Genomic DNA, 10,404 nt, shown 5'->3' with positions numbered 1-10,404 from the left:
GGCTTAAGAATAACTTCCCCTGGGCAAGTGGCTTAAGAATAACTTCCCCTGGGCAAGTGGCTTTCTGTACGTACTTGTGACCCCCTCAGAGCTCAGAGGAGTGAAAGCAAACACCCAGGGCCCCTGGCTCATACAGGTCAGCTGGGAAGCAAGCCCAGAGCAGTCTGGCTCCAGAGCCTTGGCCGCTCGGAACCTATCACAACCAGGTACCTGACCACGAGCCACCTGACGGCCAGATCACGTCCAGTCAGGAAAGGGGAGGCAGGCAGTCCCCGGAGGGGGGATGGCATCTGAGCTGGGCCTGCGAGGGTCTCTCCGGAGGGAGGAAGGGGGGCCCCTTATGCAGGCAGGGGGAACCCAGAGCCAAGGTGCAGAAGCAGGGAAGGGGGAGAGAGGGCAAAGCCCGGAGAGGAAGTTTCGGGCCCGCAGGTGCAGGCCAGGTTGTTTGGATTTTGATCTGATGGTTGTAGGGAGCTATGGCCAGTGTTGGAGCTGCATGGAACAGCATGGAGCAGCTGTGCTGGGGGGTGGGGGGGTGGACGCTGGCTGTGCGCTGAGGCCAGTCAAGAGGCAGTCAGAAGGTCCAGAGGGGACGGTCACGAGCTTGAAGCTATGTGAAAGCCATGGGAAGGGGGAGACACCAGGGGTCACACAGCCAATGTCAGAGATGCCAGGGGGGCTGGGGACTCGGGTCCAGGAGGGAAGGCGCAGGACCACATGCAATAGGCCGGCATCCTGGGGCCCCGCATAGAGCGGGCGCTCAGTAAAATGTTCCTCCAGTGACGGAAGGGAGGCTCCCTGTCCCTCTCCAGGTCAGCTGGGGCGGTGCTGTCCCAGTTTCCCACACCCCTCCTTTTGCACACCGTGCTCGTGCTCGGTGGCCCCGGAAGAACCCTGGCTGGACCAGTAGGGGCCGTGCCTGCCCACAGCTCCATCTCTGCCATGCACCCATATGGCTTCTCTCTCTCCGTCCCTCCTCCCCCCTCCCTGTCCTTATCTTTCCCTTCCGTCTCCATGGAGACTCACCACCTCGGCTCTCGCCTGCATCCCAGCCTCTGCCAGGGATTCTGGGCCCGGCTCAGTCCCTCCCTCCTTCGGAGCCCTGGTTCCCGCAGTCCTGTCTCCTCCCCCTGGGGTGAGTCCAGAGGCAGCCTCCTCTTTCCCGACTGTCACATCTATTTTCCAGCTCTGACGAGTCCAGGTCGGCTCCTCTGGGGAGACCATCCCCCACCCACCCACCCTCCACCTGCCACAGCTCGGCCCTTCCAGGAGGAAAGCCATCCTTGTTGCAGCCGACCGGGTCTCTGTCTCGGGCCTCCGCTCTCTGCTTGCAGACCTCTCCCCACTCCCAGCGCCCCCCATGCCGAGGTCCGCCTTGTCAATCATCTCCTTTTGTCACTGGCTGGGCAAACAGGCAAGTCCTGGGTCCTGACATCTGGGGGGGGAGGGGGGGCAGAATGGGTGGGGGTGGGAAAGGGCCACCTGGGGACGAGGGATGGGTCTGCAGAGGGGGATGGAGGCCACTGAGACGCAGGAGGAAGACAGAAACCTGGATTCTCTTCTAGATAACGTTTTATTCCCACCCCCTGCCCCCCATTTTTGTCTCCAAGGAGAGAAAACGGAGCTTCGTGGGAAGCAGTCGCAACAGTTGGTAAGTGGCAGGGCCTGCCAGCAGGACTGCTTCGAGGTCTGCTCGCTCTCTGTGGGTCCAGGAACCCGGGCCCTGTGGCCCCCGGCGTCCTGCGGGCTGTCCCAGGGGAGGGCCCGAAGCTGGATCTGCCGTGGAGGGAGGGACGGGGAGAATCCGGTGGGTACTGCTTGGAGACCGAATCCAGCTCCGAGAGGGAGCGCGGAAGGCATCTTCTAAGAACCAGAGCCATCTGCCCCACCACCGGGAGGCTCCCACCCTCTCCTTGTGGCCCCACGGTGTATGCAGGTGTCACTCCTGTTGGGGGGGGGGAGGTCCGGCCGAAGCCGGTAACTCCCAGTGGGAGCCCTTGCAGTGGAAGGCAGTGGGAGAGAGGTTTCCAGAAGGTTTGTGCCAGGCACTGGGCAGGGTGCCCTGATGGCCCCATGAGCCCAGGGCTGCTAACCTCTCCTCTTGGCCGGTTAGGAAACGGGGGGCCCAGATCAGTCCGTGCAGGAGCCTGCCCGTGGCTGCCCGGGGTGGCGGTGGTGACGGCGATGGGGCAGGGTTAGGACTTCACCCGGGCGCCTCCCTGCCGGGAGCACTGTCCCCACGGCTCTGCCATCCCCGGCACTGGGGTGCAAGTCAGTGAGCTGGCCTCTCTGGGAGCACCCTGCCCCCCCAACTCCCAGCCCGCCGTACTCCCTGCACGCCCCCCCATGCTGCTCCCAACAGCTGCTCTGCCGCCCCCCACCCCCTCCACGCCAGGTCCCACACGCCATTCCCCAAGTTAGAGCTGGGCCTGGGGTCCCGGCCTGCGGCGCCCCGGGAGCTTCCTGCCTGCTCCATCTGCCTGGAGAGGCTGCGGGAGCCCATCTCGCTGGACTGCGGCCATGACTTCTGCACGCGGTGCTTCAGCACGCACCGTGTCCCCGGCTGCCAGCCAGCCTGCTGCCCCGAGTGCCGGAAGATCTGCAAGCAGAAGAAGGGCCTCCGGAGCCTGGGGGAGAAGATGAAGCTCCTGCCGCAGAGGCCTCTGCCCGCCGTGCTGCAGGTCCGGGGCCCAGGCCTCGGCGCTGGGGCTGCTGGGGCGGGGGGAGCTGGAGGGACCTGGGTCCGATCCCCGAGGGGCCCGGCAGCTCTGGCTCTATTCTGGGATGTCGGGGTGCGGGACGGAGTCTGGGGTCGGCCGCGCGCCGCCCTTGGCGGCTCAGGGAACCTTCCTTCTCCCGACACAGACATGTGCTGTGAGGGCTGAGCCACTGCTCCTGGTGCGAATCAACACCTCTGGAGGCCTGATCCTGAGGATGGGGGCCATCAACCGCTGTCTGAAGCACCCCCTGGCCAGGGACACCCCTGTCTGCCTCCTGGCTGTCCTGGGGGAGCAGCACTCAGGGAAGACCTTCCTCCTCAACCACCTGCTCCGGGGCCTGCCAAGCCTGGTGAGGGAAGGGCTGGGGCAGGGGGGCAGTTTAGGGGTCCCAGCCTGGAATTGGGAGGGGAATGGGGGCTGGATGGACCAACGGATGCTTTCTTTTTCTGCCTTGCAGGAGTCAGGGGGGGGCGGCTGGCCGAGAGGAGGAGGGTCCCTGCAGGGGTTCAGGTGGGGTGCCAACAGCCTTACCAGGGGCATATGGATGTGGAGCCACCCTTTCCTGCTGGGGAAGGAGGGGAGGAAGGTGAGCGGCATGAAGGGCACAGGAGGTGAAGATTGCGGGCCGGGGGAGGAGAGGGTGAAGAGGTTTGGGGGGACGGGGAGATCGTAGACAAAGGGGAGGGGAATGGAGAAAGCAAGCTTTGGGGGCAGGTACAGGAAGATGCGGTGGACGAGGGAGGGTTGGGGGAGCACGTGGCGGAGTGAGGCAGGCCTGACCCCTCGGTTCATCTCCCCGCCTCCCCCGCCCCCTGCACAGGTGGCCGTGTTCCTGGTGGACACAGGGGACGCCATGAGCCCCGAGCTGAGCAGAGAAACCAGGACCAAGCTCTGCGCCCTCACCACGATGCTGAGCTCCTACCAGGTGAGGGCGCTGTGATCCGGTGCCCCGCCCCATCGGCCCAGCTCCCACTCAGCTTTCTCCAGGACGGGGACATCTCAGCCCGGGGCTGGCCCTGGGAGTGCTCGGGATGCTTACCCTGATCTCACAGACGCCTGTGTCTGGGGTCCCCCCACAGGTTCTGGGGATGCCCCTGCAAGGGAGGGATGCCTGCAGTCGGTGAAGGTGGGAACATGGTTTGTTCAAAAGGGAAGTCAAAGGTCCCCGGGAGCCGCTGAAGGCCCACAGGACCATTCTCGGGCCTGCCTTCGGTCCCTCACGGCCAGCCCAGGCCCTGCAGGCCGCGGAGGCCCCCAGGCAGGTGTCTCCCGGGTCCTGACCCCACTGTCGGCCTGCGAGCTCCTTCCTCACCGGGGTCTTCCCAGTATCTCTTTGCCTTTGCAGACCCTCTTCCATCTTGTTCTCCTTGGTTCCAGATCCTCAACACCTCCCCGGAGCTGAAGGATACAGACCTGGAATATCTGGAGGTGAGGAGAAAATTTGGTCCTGGGGCGCCACCCTATTCCTGCCCTGGCCATAAGTCCAGGGGACTGGACCAGCCGTTCTGGCCTAGGAGTTCATGACCTGGAGCTGGGCTGGTGCGTTTGAGGGCAGAGGGTGGAGCACGAGATGCCGGGTTGGGAGAGGCAGGAGAATCCCAGAGCTGGGAGTGTGGGGGATGGGGAGAGTATGGGGGTGAGGGTGGGGGGTCCTCCAGTGGGCCCAGAGGGGAGGAAGCCACAGTCCTTGGGGTAACCCAGCCATGACCCCTGGTGCCTCACCCCCAGATGTTTGTCCACGTGGCCGAGGTGATGGGCAGGCATTATGGGATGGTGCCAATCCAGGTGAGACACCCATTTCTGGACCCATCACTCCAGACCCTAACACCCCCAGGCTGCTGGTGTCAGGACCCCTTCTCTTCCAGCACCTAGATCTCTTAGTTCGTGACTCATCCTACTCCAACAAGGCAGGGCTGGGCCGCGTGGGTGACATCATCCAGGTGAGGGGTGCCGAAGGAGGGGATGCAAGGGGGTTCGGGAGGAACTGGGCAGAAGGGGAGGGGAGGCCCGAGGGGGCCTGCGGGGGAGCCAAGAACAGGAGCCTGGTCCCTAGCTCAGAGGTCTCCCCATCCGTCTCTCAGAAATCCTCCGGCAAATACCCCAAGGTTCAGGAGCTACTCCAAGGAAGGAGAGCCCGCTGTTACCTCCTGCCCACCCCGGGGCGTCGGTGGGCAAGCAAAGGCCACGGAAGCCCCTGCGGTGAGCGTCCCCGGGGACAAGGCCTCCCCAGCTTGCCCTCCTCCTCCGGCCACCCCCTGGCCCCAGCGAGCTTCTCCCTGCCTCTGACACCCTTTCTCCTCCCAAAGCCCGGCCCTGCTCAGCCCCCGGTCTCCTCAGCATGAGGAATCTCTTCCTCAGACACAGATGACGATTTCGGCCACCTCTGTGCCTACGTGGCGGACGTGCTGAGCGCAGCGCCCCAGCACGCCAAGAGCCGCTGCCCGGGGTACTGGAGCGAGGGCCGCCCCGTGGCCAGGGGGGACAGACGCCTGCTCACGGGGCAGCAGTTAGCTCAGGAAATCAAGGTGCGCCCCCCCTCCCGCCCGCCCCCAGGCCCCGGAGAGCCCCCCGCCCCCTGCCCGCCCTGACCCCTCCCCTGATGTCTCCGCAGAACCTCTCGGGCTGGATGGGGAGGACCGGGCCCGGGTTCGCCTCCGCGGACGAGGTACGTCCCCGCGCAACCCTCCGGAGGGTCTGGGGGGCCGGGTGCGTGGGCCCTGGGATGCAGCCGAGGGCGGGAGCGGGAGGAGGGAGGCAGCCTGGCTTTGCCGTGGACAGATGGCCGCCCAGCTGCACGACCTGAGGACGGTGGAAGCTGCCAAGAAGGAGTTCGAGGAGTACGTGCGGCAGCAGGTGAGCCGCGGCCCCGCGCGGGAGCCCCAGGCCTCGGGCTCCCGGGCGGGCGGTCAGCGCGCCTCCCTTTCTCCCCGCCGCAGGACGCGGCCACCAAGCGCATCTTCTCGGCGCTGCGGGTGCTGCCCGACACCATGCGCAACCTCCTGTGCGCCCAGAAGGACGCCGTCCTGGCCCGCCACGGGGCGGCCCTGCTGTGCAAGGGCAGAGAGCAGACCCTGGAGGCGCTGGAGGCCGAGCTGCAGGCCGAGGCCAAGGTCTTCATGGACTCGTACACCATGCGCTTCTGTGGCCACCTGGCCGCCGTCGGGGGCGCCGTCGGGGCCGGGCTCATGGGCCTGGCGGGCGGCGTGGTGGGCGCGGGCATGGCCGCGGCCGCGCTGGCCGCGGAGGCCGGGATGGTGGCGGCTGGCGCTGCGGTGGGGGCCACGGGGGCTGCGGTGGTCGGGGGCGGCGTGGGCGCCGGCTTGGCCGCCACCGTGGGCTGCATGGAGAAGGAGGAGGACGACAGGGTGCAGGAAGGGGACCGAGAGCCCCTGCTGCAGGAAGAGTGACCAAAGGGGGGAAGAGATGCCAGGTGGGAGGGAAGGAGGTGCGGGAGGGGAGGGGTTGGGGGTGGTGCCGAGGGCCCCCCCCTGCCCCCCACCCCGGTGTGCCGCGCTGCCGCGGTGGAATGCCCAGTGTCTGGGTGGCTGACTGAGCTGGACAATCGAGGCGGCTCCAGGATCCTCCAGAGAGGCCGTCGGGGGCCCGGAAGCCGTGTCCGGGGGCAGCGAATAGAGTATAGGGCCTGTTTCGGGCGGCGGACCGTTACTGACCTGCCATGGTTCCCAGGTCCACTTGGCCCCAGTGTCTCCCACCAAGAGTGAGGCTGACCCTCCCCACCCTGGCTTCTTTCCCCTGATGACCCCGGATTGTAGGAAGGCTGAGCAGGCACCATTCTGGAAGTCTCCCTTGGGTAGAGAGGATCCATCCCTTCACAGATGGGAGGAGAAGTCCCAGGTTGAGTGACCTTGGTGCTCAGGGGCAGGGAGCACAAAGGAGGGGCTGGGGGCGGGGAGAGAGAAGGAGGGGCCACCGGGCAAAACCAAAGAGTCCAGGTATGGTGGACAGTGGCCTGAACCCCGGAGTGGAGCCATTTGCTTTGACCACTCTTCCCCAGGCTGCCCCAGGATGATAATGGTGGTCCCCCCCGCCCTCTGCAGCCCCAGGGAGGCCACATGGGCACTTTGAATGGGGGTCCCTGCAGCTGTTCCTTCATGGTGGTGCCCTTTGTCGAGCCTGCTCGGACAGCAGAGTGCCCAAGTTCTTTCTGGAATGCTGTCCCCACGATGGGTTAGATGCCAAAGAAAAACACCAGTAATTGCATTCGGAGCTAAACCAGGCAGCACTCCTAAGTCTATGGAAGCCCTGCAAGGGACAGCAAAGGGAACACTTTCCACACCGGACACGAGCACGCCCTCTTTCCCGAACCCGTGTCTGCAGGAGACCTGGGTGCAGCCCTCCACGGGAACCCAGAGGTCCCAGCGCCCTGCCACGGGACAAGGAAGTCCTGCTGGAAGACTTCTTAGGCTATTTACCCTGTAAAGTACTCGTGGGCTCGTTATATTAAAAAAATAAAATATGTGTGCTTGAGCCTCAGCTTCCCAGTAAATTTTTTAAACAGGACTTGAATTCAGCCCCCAGAGGGCTTTGGGGCAGAGAGGTGGGGGGAGGTGAACGAAGGCACTCCATCGTGGGGATCTGTGGACAGGGAGAGGGAGGCTGAAATTCAAGAGATCTGGGAGCTGAGTGTCCGAGGTCCCACATGGGGGTTGCAGGAGGGCTCAGGCCAAAGGCTAAGGGCACAGCCACCTTCCAGTAGGACTTGGGGTCCTGCTCCCCTAGTCTCTCCTGCCTCTGATGACCCTGCGAGCAGATTGTCATCTGGCATCTGTCCTGGCAGAAGGAGAGAGGGGAGGCAGAGCTGGGGAGTCCTTGCTAGAGCCTTGGAGGAAGGAGGACCCAGGCCCACCTCCGTGGGGGTCAGCCAGCCTGCGTTCACCTGCTGCTTCTCCTCTCCGCCTCATCTCCCCATCGCAGAGTTAGATCAGGGGCCACTGTGTCCAAAGCCTGCCTTTTACAGAGAGGGGAAGTCTCAGCTAACGCTCCCCAGCTGGGGTTCCCCCACAGATGTCAGAAGAGAGATTTTTTAAGGTCAGATATGCTGAAATCAAGATGCTCCTCTTTGGTGATTTCTTCCCTCTTCCCATTCAGCTCTGGGCAACAGTGCTGGGGGGACTGAGGCAGAAGGACGTGGTCTGGGACACATGGCCCAACAGTAGAAGCTTCAGTTAGCAAGCTGGGGACAAAATAATGACGCAGAGAAATCCCAAAGCCTGGGTTGGGGACTGGTGGGGTGAAGACAGAGGGCTGAGGGTGACTCTAATGTTTGGAGACTGGGCCAGAGGTGGGGGTAGGGTCCAGATTTTGTCCGGGGTTTGCCAAGAATGGCTTCCTGGAAGCATCTTTTGGGCCCTTCCATCATCATGTGGTGGACCCATGAGCTACAAAACCTCCCAGACTTTGGGGCTATCAGCCTTAGAACTTTGGGGGGGTTCCAAAGAGTCCCTGAAGGAGGGTTTTGTCTGGCTAGAATCCCACCTAACAGCTCTCGAAGGAGCTGCTGTGGGCTACTTCACCCTGATCTTGGAATGGAAGTGAGCTGTCGGCCACGCAGGGGAAGGGCTCCGCAAAAGCCAGATGAGTCATATTACCCATTTCTACGGAAGCTCAGAGACATGGCTAGTCAGACGTAAGCCAAGACTTGAACCCAAGGTTTCTGAGGTCAGGTTCCTGGCTTAGGTGAGTCCTCACCCCACAAGTCTCTCCAGACTCCATGACCAGGCCACTGGGTCCCAAACCCAATTAGGGGGCTTCTGGGTTTCCAGCATCAGTTCTGGAATTCACAAGAGCTCACATGACTCTGTGCTCAAGGTCTCAGCGGGATGCTGAAGCCTGACTGATTTCTCTTCTATGACCTGTTGAAGGTCACCAACTGCAAGCTTCTAAGGTAACAAGTTTCTGGGTTAGAGATCTGGGGATTTGGCTTGTGGTTCCTGCTTCTGAGGCCAGCCCTCACGTTGGAGATGGCAGAACCACCACACGAAAGAGCCTGCCTCCTTAAGTCCTGCTGTGGACTGAACCCCACCCCCAACCCTATTCATATGCTGACATCCTAATCCACCAAGGGATGGTATTAGGAGGAGGGACTCACCAGGTGAGTGCACAGCCATCTATGAACCAGGAAGTAGGCTCTCACCAGCCGCCACACCAAATCTGCTGGCATTATGATGTTGAACTTCTGAACCTCCAGAACTGTGAGAAATAAATATTTGTTGTTTGTAAGCTACCCAGTCTGTGGTATTTTGTTGTAGCGGTGTCTTGACTGCATGGAACAGGAGCCCACTAGCTCCCCTTAAACCATTCATTCACTAAACCATGCCCTGAGCAAGGAGGAAACTTCACTTGCATTAAGTGGATGAGATATATAGGTTTATTTATTACTGCATCATAGCCTATCCTAACCCTAACTAACGTGAAAATGTGCTCCTTGAAATGGGGTGAAAACCTGGCTGGGTGGTGGGCAGTGAGGAAACACACTGCTGGATCCATTTTATGACATGATAAAACATTTGGTAAAACTGTCTCCTACAGTAACATGGAAGGCAGATTCTTGCCCTGTTGAGGAAAACGATTTTTTTTTAAGATTTTATTTATTTATTTGAGAAAGAGAGAGCGAGAGCACAGAGGGAGAGTGAGAGGGAGAAGCAGACTCCCCGCCAAGCAGAGAGCCCGATGCAGGACTCGATCCCAGGACTCTGGGTTCATGACCTGAGCCAAAGGCAGCTGCTTAACCGACTGAGCCACCCAGGTGTCCCAAGGAAAACATCTTGAAAAATAAAATCTGCCCACCCAGAAAACCCTCCCTACTAATAATGTCGAAAAGGAATAGTTCTATTACTGAGTAAGTATTAACTCAGACCAGGCTGTGTCACAGGTCATCTGCTAGTTAAGACATAAAATTATTAAGACAGAAAAGAAATCCCACTACTCCCATGTAGACAAGCAGATATGACCCTATGTGCATATTCTCAGGTATGAACACTTGTCAGGCAAGAGGACTCAACAGTCCCACTCGCTATACGTGCTTTCAAATTCACTCTGCATTCACTGGGTTGAATGATCACTCTGTGGTCACTGGGGTGGCCGTCTGTGCTAGTTAATGACCTCTTTCTGAAGGAAAAATGAAAATTCTTGTACCTCTATGATGAGCAGGTAGTTGAGATGCCTCAGCTGGATTCCCACGATAACAGGGAGATGGGGCGCGTCTTCCTTGATGTTGACATTGAAAAGATATGGCTCCCAGGCCCTGCTGAAAAATCTTCCTGGGTTTTAATTCTGGTAAGAGGCTTATTTAACCTTTAATAAAATTTGCGTGCATACCAAAAGGACAAAGGAATTCTTTTATTTTTATTTTTATTGTTATGTTAATCACCATACATTACATCATTAGTTTTAGATGTAGTGTTCCATGATTCATTGTTTGCATATAACACCCAGTGCTCCATGCAGAACGTGCCCTCTTTAATACCCATCACCAGGCTAACCCATCCTCCCCCCTCCCCCACCCCAGAACTCTCAGTTTGTTTTTCAGAGTCCATCGTCTCTCACAGGACAGAGGAATTCTTTACAAATACAAGTTTTCTCAAGGAAAGTTCCAAGAAAAGGTGGGGGAGAAAAGATCTCTTTCCTTTTGGAAAGGAAATTCAATCTTTTTTTTTTTTCCCAA

The 10,404-nt window shown here is 60.3% G+C and overlaps 1 protein-coding gene across 1 annotated transcript; it reads left to right on the top strand.

Moving 5' to 3' along the window:
• The first annotated feature begins 1,305 nt into the window (after positions 1–1,305).
• Positions 1,306–6,127, top strand: RNF112 (ring finger protein 112). Its single transcript, XM_034989287.1, has 14 exons — positions 1,306–1,414; positions 1,611–1,651; positions 2,396–2,681; positions 2,866–3,069; positions 3,178–3,306; positions 3,541–3,645; positions 4,098–4,148; positions 4,449–4,505; positions 4,586–4,660; positions 4,802–4,919; positions 5,079–5,245; positions 5,332–5,385; positions 5,499–5,573; positions 5,657–6,127. Exons 1-14 carry the CDS (start codon positions 1,361–1,363, stop codon positions 6,125–6,127), a joined length of 1,887 nt encoding a protein of 628 aa, XP_034845178.1. The 5' UTR covers positions 1,306–1,360.
• The last annotated feature ends 4,277 nt before the right edge of the window (positions 6,128–10,404 follow it).

This window comes from Mirounga leonina, unplaced genomic scaffold (genome assembly GCF_011800145.1).
Source record: "Mirounga leonina isolate KUSES-001 unplaced genomic scaffold, KU_Mleo_1.0 Mir_488, whole genome shotgun sequence".
Taxonomy (NCBI): Eukaryota; Metazoa; Chordata; class Mammalia; order Carnivora; family Phocidae; genus Mirounga; species Mirounga leonina.
The sequence above is the reverse complement of the archived record's forward strand: the minus strand, read 5'-3'. Positions and strand labels throughout refer to the sequence as shown.

What these genes read in the sequence shown, in the direction of transcription:
- RNF112 (XM_034989287.1), top strand. Translation starts at nt 1,361, where the DNA reads ATGCCGAGGTCCGCCTTGTCAATCATCTCCTTTTGTCACTGGCTGGGC. An exon ending in TCCGGGGCCTGCCAAGCCTG is followed by an intron (nt 3,070 to 3,177) that starts GTGAGGGAAGGG and finishes TCTGCCTTGCAG; the next exon opens with GAGTCAGGGGGGGGCGGCTG. An exon ending in AGTTAGCTCAGGAAATCAAG is followed by an intron (nt 5,246 to 5,331) that starts GTGCGCCCCCCC and finishes ATGTCTCCGCAG; the next exon opens with AACCTCTCGGGCTGGATGGG.